The 23,593-nt window shown below is 44.7% G+C and overlaps 1 protein-coding gene across 2 annotated transcripts; it reads left to right on the top strand.

Annotated features, from left to right (window-relative positions):
- Nucleotides 1-407: 407 nt before the first annotated feature.
- LOC100280210 (uncharacterized) lies at nt 408-23,190 on the top strand. Of its 2 annotated transcripts, none has more exons than XM_020543635.3 (12): nt 408-845; nt 1,368-1,428; nt 3,507-3,593; nt 8,380-8,427; nt 11,476-11,532; nt 12,084-12,183; nt 12,382-12,692; nt 12,784-13,153; nt 17,061-17,186; nt 21,922-22,111; nt 22,187-22,247; nt 22,575-23,190. In XM_020543635.3, the coding sequence occupies exons 2-12, from the start codon at nt 1,411-1,413 to the stop codon at nt 22,791-22,793; spliced, it is 1,587 nt and encodes a 528-aa protein (XP_020399224.1). In that variant the 5' UTR covers nt 408-845; nt 1,368-1,410; the 3' UTR covers nt 22,794-23,190. The 2 variants fall into 2 exon arrangements, with proteins under 2 accessions (XP_020399224.1, NP_001146613.1); NM_001153141.1 differs by having other exon boundaries at nt 512-845; nt 3,511-3,593; nt 22,575-22,916.
- The last annotated feature ends 403 nt before the right edge of the window (nt 23,191-23,593 follow it).

Genomic DNA, 23,593 nt, shown 5'->3' with positions numbered 1-23,593 from the left:
ACGACCCATTTAATAGTGCCTGGGCCAGCCCGACACGAGCGTCGTGGCGTGTTTGGGCCGTAACCTCGACCCGTAGTGCTGGCCCGACCCATCGATTATATTTTTTATTTTACAAAAAATCATATATACATATATATAATTTATATTCAATATTAAAAACAACTGAGCATGATTTTCTACTGGTTAGACGACTTCACCAAATGTCTCCAGCCCTTCTTACATAAGGCATGGATTCGATCTCACATCTTATACCGTTTTTTAATATTTTACGTTGATTTAACTAAATATCCGGTGTGCTGTTCCTGTGCGGGAGATGAGGAATTATTTATAAAAAATGGCGCGGAACGACCCTAAAGAAATAAAAGAAATAGAGATAGAGATTTAAATATTTGAGAAACTATTTTAATTGGTGAACCGAACGTTATTCTTCTCCAGCCGCGGCGCTCTTTCTCCCTCTCCCGGTCAGTTTCCCTCACGGCCTCACCGACTGAAACCCAGCCAAAGTGCCAAACCCCTCCCAAGCGCGGGGAGCAAAACAAACCCTCACAATATCGCTAGTCGTGCAGATTTCCGAGCTCTAGCCCTTGGCCCTTGAAATTGCTATCCCCGCTATCACCATTCCGCCAATGGGGAAGCGACCGCAGGTCGTTGTTCTGTCCTCTTCCTCTGGGGAAGATGACGGCGGGGGGCGCCGCGGCCCTCGGGCGCGGAGGCCGAGGACGCCCGCGACGGCTCCGGCGCAGGCTCAGGCAACAGGCGCCTCGAGGAAAAAGCCGCGTCGCGAGAGCAGCGCGGGGAGAGGACGTCGCCGCGCCGCAAAACTAGCGCCGTCCGTCTCCTTGAAGGTGATAGTTCGTTCGCTATTAGTCCAATTTAATAGTCTCGTCTTCTACCACTAAAACTGGATGCTGAACACATAAATGATTTCAAGTTCTATTATCGGTTAATCTAGTTTGTCACATCCCGATACATGGGATTTCTATAATTATATTGACATGCCCTTCAGCATTTTTGATCGCATCGATTCTATATACATGTCTCTACTTCCATTTGCTTCTCATTACTCATTTCATTTTTTATCTAAATCGCAAATGGAACAATGTTTATATTTTGAAATCTTTTAGCAAGTTGCCACTATAATAAATATTGGTGATTAACTCACAAGCTGATTCCAGCTCGCCAACAACTGAAAATGAACAGCTAGTTTGGCACAAACAGGGATAAAACACTATAAATGGATTTCCTGTCTTAACTTGTTCTTAGTGCTATATGATGTGTTTTTGTATGTTACTGTCCAATCTTTTCTAACTTGAGCCGATCCTTTTGTTGAATTGATTACTGATATATTTTTTCTCTTATCTGAAAAGGCTGAATTTGATACGCTCTCTGAAGATTTTTCAGAATGTTTTAATGACTTCAGCATTCCAGGTATATTTATTTTTCATCTCTTTTCTTGTATAATTGTATATATTTTTAGATTGTATTCTGAATTTCATATACGACAACAAAGCTCTTTAGTCCCACCAAGTTGGAGTAGGCTAGAGTTGAAAACTAATAAAAGCCATAAATCAAAGTTTAGTCACGTGGACAACTTTTTTTTTCTATTCGCTCCTATTCAAGGCTAATTCTTTAAGTCTATTCCATCTTTTCAATTCTCCTTTTATTACTGTTTCTTACTTTCTTTCTATGTCAACTTCAGCCTTCCTCTGCCTTTTACTAGGGCGTACCCAGTGCCGTAGGCTTCCCGCGCACTGTGCGGGGTCCGGGGAAGGGTATCTTTAAGCGTCAAGCCTTACCTGCATAATATGCAGAGGCTGGGGCTCGAACCCGGGACCTTCCGGTTACAGACGGTAGGCTCTACCGCTGCACTAGGCCCGCCCTTCTTCCTCTGCCTTTTACTAAATGAGACAAAATTATGAACAGAGTTTCTTTTGATAAAGCTTCCGAACAGGACATACTGTAAGCATCCAATGCACATGGCATGTATTGCTACTTCAGTGGGTTGCTGTTCAATAGCAGCTCTGAGTTGTCTCTTTGTTTGTACTGGCCTGGAAACATTGCATAACGGTACCCCAATGACTGAGCCACCATGCTCACATGCTGTATTGCATGGTTAAATCATAAATACTGTTGGGAAACCAAGCAAAGTAGACTGAGACATGGCGCAAAAAAGGATGCCCAATACCGATGTTGATCTTCACACTGAAGTTAGCACTGTACTGCTACGGTTATTCATTTCACAAACAAGTCGGTCAACCTGCAGCAACATTAGGCTAGGAATTAATGTTGTCTCAAGATTGGGAGGGAACTCCTGAATCATTTTTCCTATTGGCACTTTCAGTTCGAGAAGCAGCTGGGCCTTGCGCTGTGACTGTTTCAGCCCAACCCGTGGTACCGAGGCTCAGAATGAGTGCCTGTTAATCTCAGAGTTTGGTGAGAGTAGTTCTGTTTGCTATGTGAGCTATGACTTCTTGTGTGTTAACTGTCAAGCTGAACCTGTACTAGAACTCTGAACTGAACCGTGTTGCTTGGCAATGTTTGGTGGCTGTTAGTGAGCTTAGCTTGAGAACTGCCCTACCTCTCGTATCTAGTCAATATAGTATCATGACAATACAAAGTCATAATTCGGCTCACGGTAGCTACATGATAGATACTTTGCTTTAAGTATTCTTGTAGGTGAGATGGTGTGTAGTAACCCATGTTGCTTTGTTTGGATTGTTGCTACTGTTAAATTTGAAGTTGAAGCAGCTCTAGATGATGCCATCATGAATGTTTTTGATGATGGAAGTATGATTTCTAGATTTACACGACCTAAACAAGTTTTAGGATTATAGGATAAATTAGCAAGGTGAACTGCCCCAGAAAACATAATAACAAATAGTGTCTATGTATGCTGGATAACTACATCTCTTTCACCATCCTCATCCCTCCTGTTTTTTTCTTTATCTTATGAAAACTTCTGAGATAGCCATTGCATTTTTATTTTAAATTTGCTATACAAATTGAGAATAGGTGGTAACCACTAGCATCAGCAATTTAGGAGGACACATCACATCTTTAACAAACTGGTTGTCATGCTAAGCCTTTTCCTTATCAAGGGAATCTTTACATGGAATGAATATTTAAGACATACAAGTTGGCTGAATGTATTGGACCTATTGGAAGGTGTATATAGAAACATGTACTACTGAATACTGATACATTGATATATCATTAACTGTATGGAAAAAGTCAGTTCAGACTTCAGAGGGATCTTTTTGTCGCTCATGGCAACTTAAATATCAAGATCAATATATAATTTCACATGTATTATTTGTATGTATATTTTTTTTGCTTTTAGATGAACCTGTAGTTTCCTGTCTTTATGTGGAATCTTTGTCTTGGACAATCTCTTCTTTCTTTCTTGACTGATTGATATTTCCAGACTTGATTTTGTGGTGGTCACAGACCCTTGTGAATGTGAAGTTTCACCATTTCACCTTTCTCTCTGATTAGTCTACTTCTAGACAGGGCCTATACGGAAAACGAAAGAGCTTTGGGTTGACAAGTACACACCCCACTCGTTGGCTGAGCTTGCTGTTCATAAAAAGAAGGTCAGTTCTTTTTGTTACAAACTTACAACACGTGTGTGTGTGTGTATCAATATATATATCTGTAGCAGGACTACAGGACAGCAGTACACTATAGCTGTAGCAGTACAATAATATACTATATTGCAGATCAGCAGATCTATTAACAATGTCACAACTCACAATATAACTGTACAAGCATGTTTTCACTAAATGTAAAAGGTAAAGATCACTTACCTTGGATTGTACAACAACACACTGATTTCAACTCCAGGAATTATTAGAATGCCAAACAGTGACTACAACAGGAGGTCAGGACTTCAAGAGCATATGTAGAGGGCTGCCGGAGCAAAGCAGGGTGGCAGGAGAGGAGGGCGACAACGATGGAGAAGGGGTGGCGGCGCTGGAGAAGGGCGCATGCGCTACTGTGCGCTGCGTATTGTGTACCGTATTGGTACAGGTAGAGTAAACCAGTGTTTGTGTTGTACAGATGGTGGGCTAGCCCATGTAACAGAAACCGGATTAGTGGCCCAAAACAGACATAACTAGTCGACCATTACCCCTAGTCGGACGACTAATCGTGATTAGTCGGCGACTAGGACGACCAATCGTTTCCTAGTCGCTCTAGTCGAGTCGAAGACCCTAATCAAGCTCGCTCTAGCGATAAGGCCGACTAATCGCGATTAGTCGGACGACTTTAAAACCTTGTTGTACACCTTTATTGACCTTTAAATTAGCTCATCCTTTGATAGAATATACTCAATCTATTGTTGCCAGCGCACGGGGAAGGTTATATCCTTAGCTGCCACTAAGACACGCTCAAGGATCTCTGCTCGGGACACTGACTTCGGGGCCTCGAGTCTTGGGGATAAGGATGTAAATGGTACAAATATTATCCGTCCGCCTTCGAATTCGATCCATCTAAAAGGGCTAAAATCCTTTCCATATCCAAGTCTGGGTATTTAGTATTCGATCCATATCCGTATATTCAAAGTTGGATATTTAAGATGTCAATATCCATTCAAATCTTATCCAACACACTTGATAATATCCGTATCTAGTTCGAATCCAAAGAGAAAATATGAAAACAAATATGGAACGAGTATTATCTGTCCGTATCCGATCCGATTAGAATTTACATCCCTACCTGGGGACCTTCCCTGGCCTTGGCCAAAGGAGGGGCGCGGCACTAAACTCTCTCTTTAGCCCTATGTCTCTTATCCCTAGGAGGCCTTCCTCCACTAGCAGGTTTCTTCGGAAAACTCTATCTATTCTGGTGTGGATGGCAAGCAGGCCTATATTTCTTGGTTTCAATAGGACTCCTTACGAGCGTTCTTTCTATCTACTATTATCTAAAAATAATCAAGTTATTAATGACTGGACGAAACCAAGAATAAATTTACAAGAAATCCACCCACTATCAATCCTTAAACATTTCTGGAAACCACACTGGATTAGTATCGCAGTGCTCGTCAATCATTTCATCCCCTACAATATCGGCAAGTCCATAAGCTTTGGTTTCGTCTGCTGACATAAAAACATCCCTTTCCATTTCTTCAAAGTGTGGGATCTCACCGCTCACTGGGAGTTACAACAGGATCATGAGGATAAGCACATATGGCTTCTCTCTAGCTCAGGTCTTTATTCCACCAATTCGGCATACACTGGTTTCTTTTTTGGATCAACAACCTTTAACCCCTGGGAGAGGATTTGGAAGGCTTGGGCGCCTGGTAAATGCAAGTTCTTCATGTGGCTTGTGGTTCATGGTCGCTGCTGGACAGCTGACCGTCTGGCAAGAAAGGGGCTGCCTCACCCTCAACTCTGTCCGTTGTGTGATCAGGAGGAGGAGACCCTCAACCATCTACTAGTTTCCTGCGTCTTCTCACGTGATGTTTGGTTTCAGATTCTGAAGATTGTCCGGTTGCAGCATCTTGCTCCTAACCTTGCGACCTCTTCCTTTGAGGATTGGTGGGAAGGAGTTGTCACGGTCCCGGGTGATCCAACATATAAGGGACTGTTAAAGGGCCTCAATTCTTTGATCATTCTTGGGGCTTGGGCCATTTGGATTCACCGCAACCGTTGTGTCTTCAATGGGGAGCAGCCTTGTTCTACCATGGTCATCAAGTGGGTCAAGGAGGAGTCTCACAATTGGTGTAGGGCTGGAGCCAGTGGATTAGATAGCATCCTTTCCGCTCCAACGCACTAATCGGCGTCCTTCCTTCTTGGTCATGAGGGCAGTTGGTCATAATTTCATTGTACTTCTAGCTATCCTTGAGTGTGTGTGGGTGTGTGAGTTAGTTTGGCTTGTATGAGGTTTTCTTATCCTCACCTTTTTTCCTCTTAATATAATGATACGCAGCTCTCCTGCGTTTTCGAAAAAAAATGTCTTCAGATACAACCCAAAAAGGCTTGCCTGTTATGTGACGTGTGAGGTACAACAATTATTAGGAAATAATCGAGTTAGAGTTGTGGCTATGAGTGCTACAGAGGGGTTGATGAGAGGAATGGAAGTGATTGACATGGGAACTCCTCAGTGTTCCAGTCGGTGGTGCTACTCTCGGATGAATTTTTAACGTTCTTGGGGAGCCTATTGACAATTTGGGTCCCGTGGGGTTATTTCTTGGTTTCTTCTAGTCATTAATAACTTGATTATTTTTAGATAATAGTAGATAGAAAGAACGCTGTTCAGGAGTCCTATTGAAACCAAGAAATATAGGTCTGCTTGCCAAACATTATAAATATATTGAGATGACTTGACTGTTAGAAGGCCTGATGGCCTTCTAGGCCTCCTACATGCTATGATATTCGGGGCCTTGGCGCCCTGAGACCTCTATGGATAAGATATTCTAAGTCCCCAAGGCACTTTGTACCGTGGGGCACTGATCAGAATGCAAGACCCCCATGGCCTTTGTGTCCCAGTGCACTTGCAGGGCTAAGTCCCTGGGGCCCCTTGTGTTTCGAGACACTCGTAAGTCTTCAAGACATTCCATGCTTTGGGACGCTTTAAAGCCTAGGACCCCAGGGCTCCTTGTCCTAGGGGTGTTAAAAGGCAAACCGTTTAACTGCTCGAGCCCCTCTGCCCTAGGGTCCCTAGAGTCTTGAAGATCATATTTCGAGGAGGGTTTGGAGCAGGACCCTCCATGGCTTGCCCTCAATGGAATTAAAGACTTACGCCCAAAGGAATTAAAGACTTACGACAATTAAGCGTAAACCTGTCTCATGACATAATAGTGTGTCGGGTCCATCGAGACAATATGACTTCTGGAGATGGACCTCACATCTATGCACTTGAGGGCAGATCTATAGCAAAAACTTAATGAATAAGTCTTGGGTACAACACATTAAATGTGTGATGAGTGACATTATAGGCCTGATCAAGTACAAGGGTACAAGCATGGTAGCGCACGCCTTAGGTTGTAGGGCACTCGTACATGTATCAATCTTGTAGTCACGCATGTGCATGCAAAGTGTACCATAAAATACAATCAAGTACAAGGGTTTACATTAGTTGCCAATTACATTAAACCAGGTGCCCTAGGCCTCGACGTTTGTAGATGCAAATATCATTCCTGCCCCTATGGCCCGTATGGTGTTCACCACAAGGGCCAAGGGGTGACTGCGGACAGATCCTGAGTACCGCATTAAATGCGACAGATGATCTTACAGTCATGCCTTCACTCTGACATGCTGGGGGGGGGAGGTGTACCCGATACCATTGTACAAGCGTGCCCCACATTTAAGACCATATCTGGCCAGACAATCATTCCCGTTGCCAGGGAATAGTAAAATAACTATAGCCATGATTAGTTAGTACAATGATACTTACATGCATCAGAAGTACAAGGAACTGTATTAAGCTCCTATTACGACGTACGCCGTACCAATGCCATTAAAGCATTCATCCTCACTTTGAGTAGGGTCTCGGAAAGTCACCTCAACAAGTATGATTACACCGGGGCACTCTCGCGTGCATTGCATGACTACAAGGTAGAGGATATGCAATTGTATAAGGCTATGATGGGATGAGGGCAGTTGGTTTGATGACAAGTAGGGCCCATAGTTGAGCATACATGTAAGTTCAACCACTCTCTTAGACTATAAAAGGGAGAAGTAGAGCAACATTTAAGGGGATTTCATTCGAACTTCAATCCAGCACTAGCAAAGGGTGTTTAATTTGATCTAGCCAAAGTAGCAACAACTGGTAGTAGTCTAGCTCTTAGTAACCAGGTTCCCGTATCGATGGGATCGAGGAACGGGAACGTGGTACACGGTACACTACTAAAACTAGGTTTTAACACTACGGGAACGAGATTGTTCCCACGTTCCCGAAACGAGGAACGTGGTCACGTTCCCAGTTACCGGTTACTAAGGTCTAGCTTACCATAACACACTTTTCAGCTAGAAGGTCTTGGAGCTCACTAGTGTTGGGGCTTGTAATCTCTTTATCATATGTACATATAGATCAATAATTAGCAAGAGGATGTAGGCTATTACGCATACTGTGACCGGACGTCTATAAAAATGTATGTGCTTTAAGCTTTATTATCATGACTTCGTAGACATACTCTACGATGTCAGGTCTCACTCCCTGCTCCCCTTGCTGTTTTCTCTAGTCCCCTTGATACTCTGGTGTCTTTGCAACGATAATTGTATCATCTACTTTATGTATCTCCTCTTCATCCATATTCATTTAACTGTCGATATATCAGGGGGTTGATGTATTGTTTCAGTTACTTTATAATTTGTCACCATGCATGAGCAATTAATACGAATCACTTACATGATATGTCACACAATCTTATATTTGTAGATTGAAGATGTAAAGAAATGGATGGAAGAGAAGCTGAAGGCACCAAAGGTGATTATTTGAATTGAAACAAATTCAATTGTAAGTTATAGTTACTTAGTTAGTTAGTGGAATATAGTCCAACAAATTTGGCTAATACACATATTCAACGAGATCATGTGAATAAGTGTATAATTAGAACTGTTAGGTTATCAGAATATTCATTGTTGCAAACCAGATGGAGCTATTTTTTGTGGTTTTCCCTTTCTGGTTACATGATGATTCAAAATGGGATGGGGACTTGCCCCCGTGAAGAACTCTGATATATATTTTTTGTGCATGCCTGTTCTGGTAGTACAATTCAAACATCATTTGGATCTTAATAATAGTGTTGCAATCAGGCATCACATCATGCTAGAGTGCCTCACAAAAGCACACGAGTAATCAGGAACCCTTTTCCTTGACATGTAAATGTTTGAATTGTTAGGCTATGGCCAGCAGATCGTGCATATGGCCGTTATGCACTATAGACAGTACTGGTTTTTTTCGCGAACACGCAGGAGAGCTGCGTATTATTTTATTAAGAAGAGTAAAGGTCTGGGAACAGACCACAATACAACGACACTCCTCATGGAGGACGAAAACACAAAAACATAGACTCATCTATTTCCCAAAACACGATAACAACGACCTAGCTGTTAGAGAGTAGGCACAGGCCACAAGCTAAGGCCATAGGCTTCTAAGCCCCACAAAGTTGCATCCTCGTGAATGTGCTGAAGAATGGTGCCAGTGCTTGGGGCTACTCCATCAAAGACACAAGCGTTCCGATGTTTCCAAAGCCACCATGCCACTAAGATTACCATCATATTAAAACCTTTTCTCGGAATATTTGGCGTAAGACTTTCTGTTCTACTCCACCAGTCTTGGAATATCATATCCTTATGCCCATGTGCCAAGTGTCGCAAACCCACTTTACACAATACTCGCCACCATATGTCCCTAGAGAACACACAGGAAACCACAATATGTTGAACTGTCTCTTCTTGCTGATCACAAAGGTGGTATTTGTCATGGTGTTCCAGCCCTCTACGAGCTAATCTGTTAGCCGTCCAACATCGATTTAGACTGCACTGTTTACAGAGTGAAGTTTGAAATCGGAGATGAGATGAGGAAGACTGTTGGAGATAGCCTTAGTAATCAAGCACAATCCTTGAGCTTCCCCATAGTGTCTGTCTGATCGTTGTCTCCATTGATAAAATTTGTGTAGTGTAGGATGCATGTTCTCTAGCCACTAGAATACACGACTTCTACCCCGCCCCCGCGTTGTCCTTACGGGCAACACGGGTGGCCACCAATGCCACCAGCCTCCACCTCGATTACCCATCTTGTCGTTGTCGGAGCTGCCCATCGGAGGGCTTTGTGGTTGCTTCTTGCTAGGAAGGAGTGGCAGTGGGGCAATTTCCCTTAGTTTTGAAGGCGTCGTGGCCGAACTATACTACTATGTCATGGTACAACGTGAGGAAGCTATGTCGCATGATGTGGTCGCTATGGCGGCGGTGCGGGTGGATCCAGGGTGCTAGCGCCTGGATTTGGGGCCTGTCGGTGGTGTGGCTCTTCTAGCGGCTGGTTGTCACCTCGGTTCGTGGATCTGCCCCTCACTCTCTCCTGGCTGTTTACTGAGGGAGTCGGCCGCCACCTCCCAGTAGCTCAGAGGGTTGCGCGTTAGCGATGCGGTTGGTTGCATGGCATATGGTGCTACGAGCGGCGCAAAGACGATGCATCGAGCCATGTGAGAGCCGGTGATGGCAACTGACCGCGACGACAACTACGGGAGCGGTGGTGTTGCATGTGCGACAGGGTCAAGTCTGGTTCCATGGGATGCTTGGTCAGAGGGAGTGGCGACTGATGTAGTTGTGTGGCTGTCGTGTGAAGTTGGCGCGTCGACGCCCCTTGGGAGGGGCTTTATGGTGGGGTGGTAGGGTAGGAACGATGACGGTGGTGGCATTCAAGGCGTGATCATGGCCTGACGTTTGTGCTAGGACACCTTGGACGAAAGCCTTGTGACGGTGACGCCTATGGGCGCCGCTTTCCCTATTGGGGGCGTCGTGCTTGTTCCACTCTAGCATTGTCTTCCAAGGGTGAAAACCCTTTCCATTTTTTTGGACGAGCGACGATCGTGCTTTCGGCGTCGTGCCCTTCTTAAAGGCACCACCTTCGGAAATTTGTCTTGGCTTGGATCAATGTCACCTTTGTTGGTTACTCTTCACTTCTCGATGTTCGGTACTCCGGTTGATGTATGGAGGTTGGTATTGCAACGTGAAGTCGGAGTTGCTACATCAGGGGCTGTGGCTCGATAATGATGACATGGGGAGAGCCTTCTTTGACGACTTGGGGTTCTGCTTGTGAGGTTTGGCCACCGCCAGGGGCAGGCGTTGGTTTGAGATAGGTAGTCAGAGCTTCTCTTCGTGATGCGTTTGAGCTTGGCAACAATGATCTGCTGCAGCCTCATGCTTCGGGCCTATCTGTCCGGCATCATTAGGGTGGGTATGGGTTGTCTGAGTCTGCCATGGGAAGTCGGAGCTGCTGCTTGCTATGTAACCATGCTTGACAACGATGACTCATGATAGTTTTGTGATTTGCCTCTTTGCGTGGGTGGGTTAGTCATTTGGGTGTCCCGTGTTAGGCATCATGTGGTTTGGCTACCCTTTCTTGCACATGAAACTTCTTTTTCGTCTTAACTGAAAGGTAGAGCCCATACCATTTACTCCCTCCGTCCCAAAATATTAGCCGTTTTAGCATTTTACTACATTCGTACAATACTTAATGTATGTGTTATATATATATGTCTAGATTCATTGCCATTCATTTGAATATAGACATAAAATTCAAGGGCTAAAACGACTAATATTTTGGAACGGAGGGAGTATTAAAAAAAAGAAACAAAACCTGTGTAAATTTTGAACTGTACATTTACTTTGTGATTTTTATTACTGTTGTTGTAGGTGGTTCAAAATCACCAAATATCTACTCTAGTCAGCTACCTTTTCCATTTCTATTTTTTTATATTATTTCAAAATTTGAGGATAGAGGAATACTAATAGTGCAAAGGCAATTTTGCAGGCAACGGTTGGAGGATGGACCCTTGTCCTAACTGGGCAAACTGGTGTTGGAAAATCAGTATGTTCATCCCTCGCACTTCGAACATGTTGTACCCAAATGATGAAAGCGAGTTTGGGCTCAATTTGATTAAGGACAGCTGTTAGTTTGTTCAGTAGACCTGTTCGATCCCTAGTTTGCTGGATGCAATTTGGTGTATCATGAACCACAGCCTGGCATAACAGGTTGACAGCTCTAAAGTTTTCATGTTCTGGTAGTTAAGACGCTCCTCCCTTCCTCTCCCCCAAGTGCACTTGCGTGTGTGCGCGTGCATGCATGTTGGATGTGCATGCACGCACACATGCTGACATGCATGTGTGTGAATGACATCACTCAATTTCTGATAATACCCTTCTTATAGTATCACACAGTTGAGTTCATTTCTTTCTTTGATTTTGTTCCTTCAATCTTTCTTTTAGGGCGGGGGTGTTTTTTGGGTGTTAGTTCTTGTTCCTTCAGAATACTTAGGTGAACGTAGAGAGAAAAAATCACTATGCTATCCGTAGTGAATTACTTGATTAATTCTGTTGCTTTGGAACTGTACTTGCTAGTGATGTTTAATTTCATCCCAGGCAACTGTGAGAGCAATTGCTGATGACCTTGGAGCAGACTTATGTGAGTGGACGACTCCAGTACCAACACTGTGGGCTGAACATGTTCATGCTAATTCAGGTAGCGGTTAGTATCTGTTGTCTAAATATGCTTTGATAGTCTTATTTGTTGCTACTGAAAGAATTGATGCAGAGTCTACGTCTACATACTTCTATCGTACTCATGTCCATAGTACTCAGCACATTGTCAAAGCATTCCAGTTGTCAGTACTTTTCAGTTACAAATATTTATATAGGTTTTTTCAATGGTTGTTTGAAGGATTACGCTATACATCCAAGCTTGAAGAATTTGAAACTTTTGTAGAGAAGATAAGGAAGTATTCAATGCTTTGTCCAACCAACACCAGGTCCCAAAGGAATCTCATTATCATTTTGATTGATGACATCCCTGTAACAAGTGGAAATGTTGCTTTTGCAAGACTAGGGAAATGCCTAACTGGTTTAATTCGAAGTACTCAAGTACCAACTGTCATTTCACTCACTCACTACCACAAAAGTGAGAGTAACGATACTGCAATGTGGAACTCTGAGGACCTTGAGTCCTTACTTCAAGATGCTGGTGCTCACAAGGTATAAGATCAAATGTTTGACAGATTTGATGATGACCACTAATTAAGTTTTAAGACTGTCTTTTCTTATAGTGCACCACAATTTCTTGCAGATTGGTTTCAATCCAGTAACCACAAATTCTATCAAGAAGATCCTTGTTCGAGTATGCAAAGAAGAAAGCTGCCATGCATCTGAAGAATTATTGCATCAAATAGCCACCTCTAGTGGAGGTGATATTAGACATGCAATAATGTCTCTTCAATACTATTGTCTTGACCCCAGAAGGCATAGTTCTGCATTGGCAACAAGTTCTAGTTCTACTGTCCCAAAGAACCTTGATTCTCTGGTTCCAGGGCATGAGAGCTATGGCCCTAGCAGTGCATTACCTTCCCCATGTGGAAGAGATGAGACACTTTCACTATTTCATGCCTTGGGGAAATTTTTGCACAACAAGAGGGAAACTAATAGTGATGCTGATATCGGTATGTAAGAGCTAAGAACTACCTTGCCCTATCAAAAGTTAACTTCACAAAGTGCTTTAATTCCCAAGCAAATATTTGTCTTCATATTGTGATAGAACTACTGAGGGTATTTTTCACATAAATATATTCAATCATTTTTTCTGTTGATTTGTTTGTGTATTGAGTTCTACTTGAGCTGTTAGCACATTTTTGCACCTTAGTTTTTATTTTCTTTGTTCTGAAATGTTTATTAGGCAATGGCTGTGCATCCTTTTCAGTTCACAAGATCTAATTTGAACACTTAGGTTCTCCATTACAGCCTGCTTAGAATGCAGGAATTCAGGAGAAATCTCTGCAACCCAGATGGTGCCTTGGGCACTTCTGTCCCTCTTAGGATTTGCATTGGGTTTGTTTAACTGTGATATCCACATCCAATAATCCAACAATTCAACATCAACATAGCCTTTTTTCCCAAACAAGTTGGGGTAGGCTAGAGTTGAAACCCAACAAGATGTCACCAAAAAGAGAAAGAGAGAGAAAAGGGAGGGGAAAAGCTTTTGAGAGCACTAAAAGGAAAAAGGCCTAATCACGGTTCGGGCACATGGATAGCTTCTTTCCAAGCATTTATATCCAAACACAACTCCATTGGGATATTCCATTCCTTCAAGTCCCTTTTGATTGCCTCCTCCCATGTCAAGTTTGGTCGACCTCTATCTCTCTTCACATTATTGTCTCGTCTTACGATGCCTCTATGCATCGGTGCCTCTGGGGGTCTCTGGTGGAGATGCTCAAACCATCTCAACCGGTGTTGAATAAACTTTTCTTCAGCTGGCGCTACTCCTAGCCGATCGCGTATGTCTTCGTTTCTCACTCGGTCCAATCTTGTGTGCCCACATATCCAACGCAACATACACGTCTCTGCGACACTTAGTTGTTGGATATGCCGTCTCTTAGTAGGCCAACACTCAGCCCCATATAACATATCAGGCCTAATCGTTGTCTTGTAGAACTTGCCTTTCAACTTCTGTGGCACTCATCGCATAGGACTCTCGATGTTTGACGCCATTTCATCCACCCCGCTTTGATTCTATGGTTAACATCTTCATCAATATCATCATCTCTCTGTAGCATCTATCCCAAATAACGGAAGGTGCCCTTCTTTGGTACTACCTGGCCTCCCAAGCTTACATCTCCATCCTCACTAATTGTAGTACCAAAGTCACATCTCATATGCTCGGTTTTGGTCCTGCTAATTCTAAATCCTTTTGACTCTAGGGTCTGACACCATAACTTTAGCTTTCTATTTACTCCTTCCCGACTTTCATCTACTAGAACTACATCGTCAGCGAAAAGCATACACCAATGGTTATTTCCTTGTATATCCTTCGTGACCTCATCTATCACTAAGGCAAATAGATAAGGGCTCAAAGCTGAACCTTGTTGTAGTCCTATGTTAATCGTGAAAACATTTGTATCACCATCAGTTGTTCGGACGCTAGTCACAACCTTGTCATACATGTCCTTGATGAGTGTAACATACTTTGTTGGGACTTTATGCTTATCCAATGCTCACCACATGAGATTCCTAGGTATTTTATCATAGGCCTTTTCCAACCATGTGCAAGTCCTTCTGCTCCTTATATCGCTCTATGACCTGCCTTATTAAGAAAATTGCTTCCATAGTTGACCTTCCAGGTATGAATCCAAATTGGTTCATGGTGATATGCGTCATTTCTCTCAAGCGATACTTAATAACTCTCTCCTATAGCTTCATAGTGTGGCTCATGAGCTTAATCCCTCGATAGTTGGTACAACTTTGAATATCTCCCTTGTTCTTGAAGATTGGTACTAATGTACTCCACTCATCGGGCATCTTGTTTGATCGAAAAATATGGTTGAACAAGTTGGTTAGCCAAACGATAGCAATATCCCCAGGGCATTTCCACACCTCTATTGGGATACCATCTGGGCCCATTGCCTTGTCCCCTTTCATACTCTTTAAAGCTTCTTTGACCTCTGATTCTTGGATTATGCGTACAAAGCATCTATTTAAATCATCAAAGGAGTCATCCAATTGGGTGTCCATAGTCTCATTTTCACCATTGAAAAGATTGTCAAAATACCTCTGCCACCTCTGTTTGATGTATTGTCCTTTCACCAAGAGTTGATCCATCTCATCCTTAATGCATTTAAATTAGTTGAGGTCCCTCGTCTTCCTTTTCGAATCCTAGCTATCTTATAGACATCCTTCTCTCCTTCCTCTGTACTTAGTCTTCGATAAAGATCATCATAGGCTCGACCCTTTGCCTCACTCACAACTCGCTTTGCAATCTTCTTTGCCACCTTATACCTGTAACATTCTTTCTTCTCCTTTATTGCCTTTTGAACATCCTCAGTCCACCACCAAGTATCCTTAGGTTCACCGCTGTTCCTTTTGGTCACTCCAAACACCTCTTACGCCACCTTCCTAATACAAGTTGCCATCTTCACCCACATGTTGTTTGCATTTTCTTCTTCGAACCAAGCACCCTCCACAAAACTCTTTCCCTAAAAACTTCGGATGTCTCCCCTCTGAGTTTCCACCACTTCGTCCTCACAATTTTGGCTTGTTTATCCCTATGGGTACTGATTCGAAAACGGAAGTCAGCCACCATAAGATTATGTTGGGGCACAACACTCTCTGCCACTGCTAAAGGTCACCAAATGTGAATCTCTCTTTCTAAAGAAAGTGTTGGCTATCACTAGGTTGTAGGCTACAACAAAGTCCAAAATATCCTCTTCTTGGTTCCTACTACCATACCTAGAACCTCCATGAGCCAGCTCATAACCCGCATTTTTAACCTACATGACCATTGAGTTCTCCTCCTATGAAAAGCTTCTCATTGGTGGGTACTGCTTTGACCATGCCATCTAAGTCTTTCCAGAACTTCCTCTTCTCGCTCTCATTGAGACCCAACCTGAGGGGCATATGCACTTATAATGTTCAAGACTACATCCCCAAAAACTAGTTTGACTACGATAATCCTATCTCCCTGCCTTTTGACGTCCACCACTCCATCCTTGAGGTCTTATCAATCAGGATACCTACTCCATTTTTGTTTGCCACTGTTCCTGAGTACCAAAGTTTGAAACCAGTGTTCTCCACCTCCTTCGCTTTTTGCCCCTTCCATTTTGTCTCCTGGACACATAGGATACTAACACGCCTCCTGCTAGCTGCATCGACTAACTCTCTTAGCTTACCTGTAAGGGGCCCTACGTTCCAACTACCTACACGGATCCTAGTCGGCTCAACTAGCTTCCTTACCCCTCGCACCCATTGAGACAAATGCGAAGACCCTTGCACATTTGTCACTACACCCGGACGCCGATGTAGCGCGTCACTAAAGAAGCGATGGCCCGATCCTTGCTCACTTGACATCGCATCCAGATCACGACACGACATGCCACCAAGGGGGTGGCGTTCCGGCCCTTGCCCATTTAACACCATACCCAGGTTCCGATATGGCGCGTCGCTAAGAGGGTTACGACCCAACGATTTTATATTGGGTTTCATCTCCATGTGGCTAAGTTTTTATAACTAGCTCGCCACGCCTAACGCAACCCTCCTTGTACCTGGACTTGGGACCACTTTTCAAATTTCAGAGTATTTTTGCACTTTGCAGGGTTGGAATTAGCGTTTTATTTATTAAATTATTTTGCATTAATTCATTGTCTAGTTTTTGCTACTACATATCCATGCTCTTAAACTTCTGTATTTTCAATTACTGCTATGCTATTACACAAAGCTACAACTATATGGTATGCCTTTAGTTTGAGTTGACTAATTCATTGATGGGTTGATGATTTCCATACTGTGTTTCATAATGTGTTCCTCATTTGTGTTCAATTTTCTTTTTGCTCCCTGACATTTTTAATATTTCATTTGTAGACCTGGATTCGTTTCCTCTTAAAGAAAACCTAAGAAGAAATGCACTCAAAATGGATGTTCCAGAAAAGATTCTTTCACAAGCACACGGAAAAGTACGAACAGTTGTGGATTTTCTTTATGAAAATGGTAAGTAACTATCTATCGTAGGTGTACATAATACTTCATAGTGTATGCTGCATTCCGCTCTCAAGTTTTATCTAGTTCTTTTAGTGCGTTGAAGGTACATGATGTAGAATGGTGTAGTGTTGTTATCTATACTAATCTATTAAGAACCTAATGCGAGCACCTGGTGCAATCATGGCTTCACCCTTCGCGCTGACATTCTGGGCCCACCCCGACCCCGCCCGCGCAGCTACCATCAGACCACACGTACTTTTAGTGTTTAGAAATAAACAATAATTGTATAAAAAATAGTGCAGAGCGAGCACTCGAACCCATGTCCCCTGCTCCAGAAATTTGGACTAACCACCAGACCACACGTGCATTAGTGTTTAGAAATAAACAATAATTATATTTGAATAAATATCTCAGTACTTATTTATATGATATATAAAAAACGTAGCAAAGCACAGACAACTGGCTAGTGTTTTCTTTAAGTCTGCTGGTGTTATCAACAGTATTCTTGCAGATGAAGTGGAACATTTGAAATTCACTGCTTTTGTTAAAGTACTGTGCTTTGTGTTGTAATGGGGTCTTGTGTAATGGGCTTAGGCCCAACAACTCTCTATTATAAATACAACACCCAATCCTAGTTAGGGTCAGGGTTTTCACTCCAATATGGTATCAGAGCTTGCTCCGCCCACCTCGGTCTCGGACTGGGTGGCTGACTCCGGTGCCTCCTACCACACCACCCCTGACGCTGGTACCTTATCCACTACCCATCCCTTTGACCCATCTCTTCCTTCCTCCATCGTCATCGGCGATAGGTCAGTCCTCCCCGTCACCTCAGCAGGTGATGGGGTCCTTCCCGGCCACTTTCGCCTCAGAAACATTCTTGTTGCCCCTAACATTATTCAGAGTCTTCTCTCCGTTCGTCAATTTACCATTGATAACTCTTGTTCTATGGAGTTTGACCCTTTTGACTTGTCTGTGAAGGATTTTGCTGCCAGAACTCTTCTCGCGCGTTGTGACAGCTCCGAGCCATTGTACACCCTTCGCCTGTCTTCCTCCTCTTCCTCGACCTCCACCTCGCATGCGTTGACCGCTTCTACCTCGTCCATCACTTGGCATCGCCGCCTTGGCCATTCCAGACGTGATGTGATGTCGAAGTTGTTTAGCAGTTCTATCATCCCTTGTAGTCGGGGTTCTTTTGATCATTTGCGTCATGCCTGTTAGTTAGGTAGACATGTCAGACTTCCTTTTTCTTCCTCCTAGAGTAGCAGACATTTTTTATCTAGTCCACTGTGATGTCTGGACATCCCGTGTACTCAGCGTTTCTGGCAATGAATATTATCTGCTCATTCTTGATGACTACTCCCATTACTTGTGGACTTTTCCCTTGCGCTTGAAGTCTGATACGTTCCCCACCCTTTCTCACTTTTTCGCTTGGGTATCCACCCAGTTTGGACGCACCGTCCGGGCTGTCCAGTGTGACAACGGGAGGGAGTTTGACAACTCCACGTCCCGTTCCTTCTTCCTCTCCCATGTCACTCAGCTGAGGATGTCGTGCCCCTATACCTCCTCAAAATGGCAAGGTTGAGCGCATGATCCACACCGCGAACACGTCATCGATTCTTTGCTGTTCCCGGCCTCCCTTCCCGCCCGGTACTTGGGCGAGGGACTGGCCACTGCTCAACCGTCTCCCACCAAGGCGGTTCCTCACCCAACCCCCTACTTTACCCTCTTTGGTACCTCTCCCTCCTACGATCACCTTCATGTGTTCAGGTGCGCCTGCTATCCTAATCTTTCCACCACTGCCTCTCACAAGCTTGGGCCCCGTTCCACTCGTTGTGTCTTCCTTGGGTACTCCTCTGATCACAAGGGGTATCGGTGCCTTGATCTCTCCACTCACAGAGTTCTCGCCTCTCGTCACGTCATCTTCGACGAGTTTGACTTCCCTTTCTCCGTCTCTTCTTCCGCTGCCTCCTCCTCAGAGTACGACACCCTCCTCGAGGCATATTATGTTGCTCCCTCTGTCGTGTCATGCACGACCACGCCCCCTTGTGCTGCCCCACGCGACCCCAGTGCCTTTTGCGCCGCCACGCGCGGCTCCGACCTCTCCTGCGCCCGTGTTGCCACGCGCGGCCCCGACGTCTCCCGTGTCGTCACTCACGGCCCCGACGTCTCCCGCGCTGCCACGCGCGACTCCGACGTCCCCACGCTGCCACATGCGGCCTTGTCGTTCCCTCGCTGCCTCGCGCGGCCCCGATGTCCCCTCGCTGGACCTTGATGCCCCCTTGCTGCCTCGCGTGGCCCCGACGTACCCCACGCTACCACACGCGGCCCCAACGTCCTCCGCTGACGCGGCTTCTGCGTCGCGCTTCGCGGAACCTGTCCACGTCTACCAGCCACGTGGCCCGGCTGCTGCCTTGGCTCCCTCTCGCAAGGAGTTGCAGTGTATCATCCCGTTGCCCTCCATCGGGACCCCGGGCACATCCACCCTATGGTCATGCGACGAGCCGCTGGTGTCCTTCGGCCTGTCGACCAGCTCGTCCTTGCCACAACCACCTCTTCGGCGTTCTCCCCCCGAGCCGTCGTCTGTCTGTGGTGCGCTCGCCGACCCTAACTGGCGCCGCGACATGGAGTACGAGGCCCTGCTGGCGAACCATACCTAAGACCCGGTGCCACGCCCCTCTAGCGTCAACGTGGTCACCGATAAATGGATCTTCAAACACAAGTTGAAGGCAGATGACTCTCTAGATCGGTACAAAGCTCACTGGGTCCTGCGGGGCTTCACCCAGCGTCATGGGGTAGACTATGATGAGACCTTCTGCCCTGATGTCAAGCGTGGTACCGTCCAGACTGTTCTGACCCTGGCTCTCTCACGGGCCTGGCCTGTGCATCAGCTCGACGTCAAGAATGCCTACCTCCATGGCATTGTGACAGAGACGGTGTATTGCACTCAGCCGGTCGACTTTGTGGATCTGGCGCACCTCGACATGGTCTGCAAGCTCAACCGGTCCCTATACGACCTCAAGCAGGCGCCTAGAGCTTGGTACAGTCGCTTTGCCACTTTCTTGATTTCACAGGGCTTCGTCGAGGCCAAGGGGGACACCTCCCTGTTCATCCTTTGTCGTGGCCTAGATACTGCCTACCTCCTCTACGTCGACGACATCGTCCTCACGGTCTCCTCTTCGACCTCCTGCGGCGCATCATCTCTTCTCTCCAGCAGGAGTTCGCAATGAAGGACCTGGGTGAACTACACCATTTCTCGGGGATCACCGTCGAGCGCCGGCCCCAGGGCCTGTTCCTCCACCAGTGCCAGTACACCGTTGACATCCTCGAGCGTGCTGGCATGGTTGACCGTAAGCCTTGCTCAACTCCGGTGGACATTCAGGGCAAGGTTTCCACCGACGATGGCCCTCCGGTAGCTGATTCGACCAGCTATCGGAGCCTTGTCGGGGCCCTGTAGTACCTCGTCTTCACCCGCCCCGACATTGCCTACGTCGTCCAGCAGGTGTGCCTCCATATGCACGCCCCGCGGGAGCCACATCTCACCGCTATGAAGCGGATCCTTCGGTACTTTCGAGGCACCACCGACTTCGGCCTTCTTCGCCGATCTGCGACCACTGACCTCACCGTCTACATCGACACCAATTGGGGTGGTTGTCCCGACACACGTTGGTCCACTTCTGGTTTCGCCGTGTTCCTTGGGACAACCTCGTATCCTGGTCTTCGAAGCGACAACTAGTCGTCTCCTGCTCCAGCGCTGAGGCCGAGTACCGCGTTGTAGCTAACGGCGTCGATGAGGCGGTGTGGCTATGTCAGCTGCTCCTGGAGCTGCATAGTCCGCTGACGAGAAGCACCCTTGTCTATTGTGACAACGTCAACGTCAACGTCATGTACCTCTCCACCAACCCCGTCTAGCATCAGCGCACGAAGCATGTCGAGCTCGACCTCCACTTCGTTCGCGAGTGGGTTGCCATCGGTGATGTGCGGGTTCTTCATGTACCAATCACTTCTCAGTTCGCTGACATCTTCACCAAGGATCTCCCTACGTCGGTGTTTGAGGACTTCGGTCCAGTCTCAACATCTGTTGTGGCTAGAGTTTCGACTGGGGGGAGAGGTGAGTACCGTGCTTTGTGTTGTAATGGGGGTCTTGGGTAATGGGCTTAGGCCCAACAACTCTATTATAAATACAGCATCCAACCCTAGTTAGGGTCAGGGTTTTCACTCCAACAGCTTTAATCAGGCATTCACATTAATTTTGGCGTATTGAATGCAGTATGATCATTGTATCTCATTCGAATGGTATTCTACAAGCCCTTTGGTCGTACTGACGAAGTATAAGTAAAATCCATATTAATTTCTACATGATAATTGAAAACATTGCTGGTAGTCGAAAGAGCAGAATATGTGCTACACGAATAACATTGCTGGTAGTTGAAAGGGCAGAAATTATACTATCTTTTAATTGAGCATAGAATAATAGTCTAACGAGCTACTGTTATATACTGCATACGTATTTCACCTTGGAGGTTGTTAACATCCTTTTATTTATCAGAAGTCGCAATATGATATTTACTTTCAGTAAAATGCGTTAATAAGCATATATCTTGGGTCCACTGATGATCTCATTTGTAATTTTGTGCCGTTGTTTTTGCTGATTTGTTTTCGCTGAAAAATGGTTTACTGATCCGTTTTGTTCACTCTCATCATTTAAATAGGTTTGCCCTAATAGTTGCCATTTGGTGCTTTGCAGTTATTGATTTCATTGACAGTGAAGCTGTTGATGATGCATGGGCTGTGGTATCATATTTGGGTGAGGCGGATTGTCTTCTTACTGGTGGTCCAGTCGCATCATACAACTCAGAAAACATAGCACAGCTCATTGCTGCCTCTGTTGCGGCACGGGGAGTTCTTTTTGGAAATGCTCATGTCACACCATCAAGGTATTTAGATCGTCAGCATTATTTTATATGCTAGAAGGGACTTATAACTTTTTTACTATGACTTGTCCTAAGCAGGTGGCATACAATCCGGAGCCCGAGGCTCTGGCAAACTGATCAATCATCTCGATCCAATAAGGTAAATTCAATAACCGACAACATTCATGTTTTACGCAAGTACCTGAATGATGTACGGAAAGTTTGTATACTAATATTTCCATGGTTCCCCTAACTCTTTTCTTGTCTTATGAAATCAACCCGTTCTTAAATTCTTCGCTTTAGCATTCAGGCATTGCTTGTTTTAGCATACATTTTAGTACATTATAAGCTGTCTCCATGGAAGTCCATAATAATCTCTTTAGATGCCAGTGATTCCCACCGAAGTGACTATCTTAATTTTCATTACTAGCTTGTGTATGATAGTATGCATTTTTTTTTTTTGCCAATTTGTTGGGGTAAAATGCAGGACCACATTCTGAAGGAAAGATTTGATTGTTCAAGGACGTGTGGTTTTTGCAACTTCGCTGACTTGGTCACAGAATTCAGACCATTGGAGAGATGGATTGGTCCTCGTAATGGTGGGCATAGAAGCAGCTGCTTGCCCCACGGCGTAGGTTGCTCGCCCATGGGAGTCGCTGATGGAAATAATTCTGAAGAGGATGACGATATGATAGAAGATTGTTAATCGTGAGTCGCATTATGAGATGCCAACATATCATTATGGATGCTGACTAGCTGATTCAAATAGTGGCTCGCTGTTTAAGGGTGCCATTGATATTTAAGTTTTATGAAGCTAATTGTTGCACTTACCAGTTTCATGCGTCACGTCCGAAGCGTGTAGAGTAGCTCGGTTTTTCTTTCCCATATGTCGTCTAACAATCAAGGAGTTACCAGCTGCGAGAAAACATCTAAGTCTAACATGGCATGAAGTTACATAGATGTAGCACTCATGGTATCACTTCGCTAGCTGAACTGAGGATGATTGATTGACCGAGTTATAAAAAAGTGTAGCATCTACAATTTAATATTTAGTATGTGGCTCATATGTCCACTTTAATTTTAATTTTAAATTTATTTTTGTAGGGAGAGTATTACATTGGCTTACCACGGGATGTTGTGCAATTGTTGTACTATAACATCAAATATGATTCGTATGCTGTCATAACGCACGGGCATATTGTACCAGTATATCTCTAGTATATTAAAGCAGCAGTTTTGTACGTCGTGTGTCACGTACAAAGCACGTGTGATCATTTTTATTCCCGTTTCTCGCTTAATAATGGGTCGTTGTCTAACAATGAGTCGTTATAACATAGATGGATCTTGAGAAATCACTCAAGACTAACAATGAGTCCTTATAACATAGATGGATCTTGAGAAATCACTCAAGACTAATACGACAGAAAGCTACACGTAGCGCAACACTTACGTAATATTACCTTGTTAGCTGAATGAGAACGAGCAACCGAGTAACCTATAAAAAAG

This window comes from Zea mays, chromosome 9 (assembly GCF_902167145.1).
Source record: "Zea mays cultivar B73 chromosome 9, Zm-B73-REFERENCE-NAM-5.0, whole genome shotgun sequence".
Taxonomy (NCBI): Eukaryota; Viridiplantae; Streptophyta; class Magnoliopsida; order Poales; family Poaceae; genus Zea; species Zea mays.
This window is presented reverse-complemented; position numbering and strand designations above follow the sequence as displayed.

Excerpts from the sequence above, each read along its gene's own strand:
- LOC100280210 (NM_001153141.1), top strand. The coding sequence starts at position 627 with ATGGGGAAGCGACCGCAGGTCGTTGTTCTGTCCTCTTCCTCTGGGGAA. Across the intron at positions 846-1,367 it reads CGCCGTCCGTCTCCTTGAAG|GCTGAATTTGATACGCTCTC; the intron begins GTGATAGTTCGT and ends TTATCTGAAAAG. Across the intron at positions 22,112-22,186 it reads GCTCATGTCACACCATCAAG|GTGGCATACAATCCGGAGCC; the intron begins GTATTTAGATCG and ends TGTCCTAAGCAG.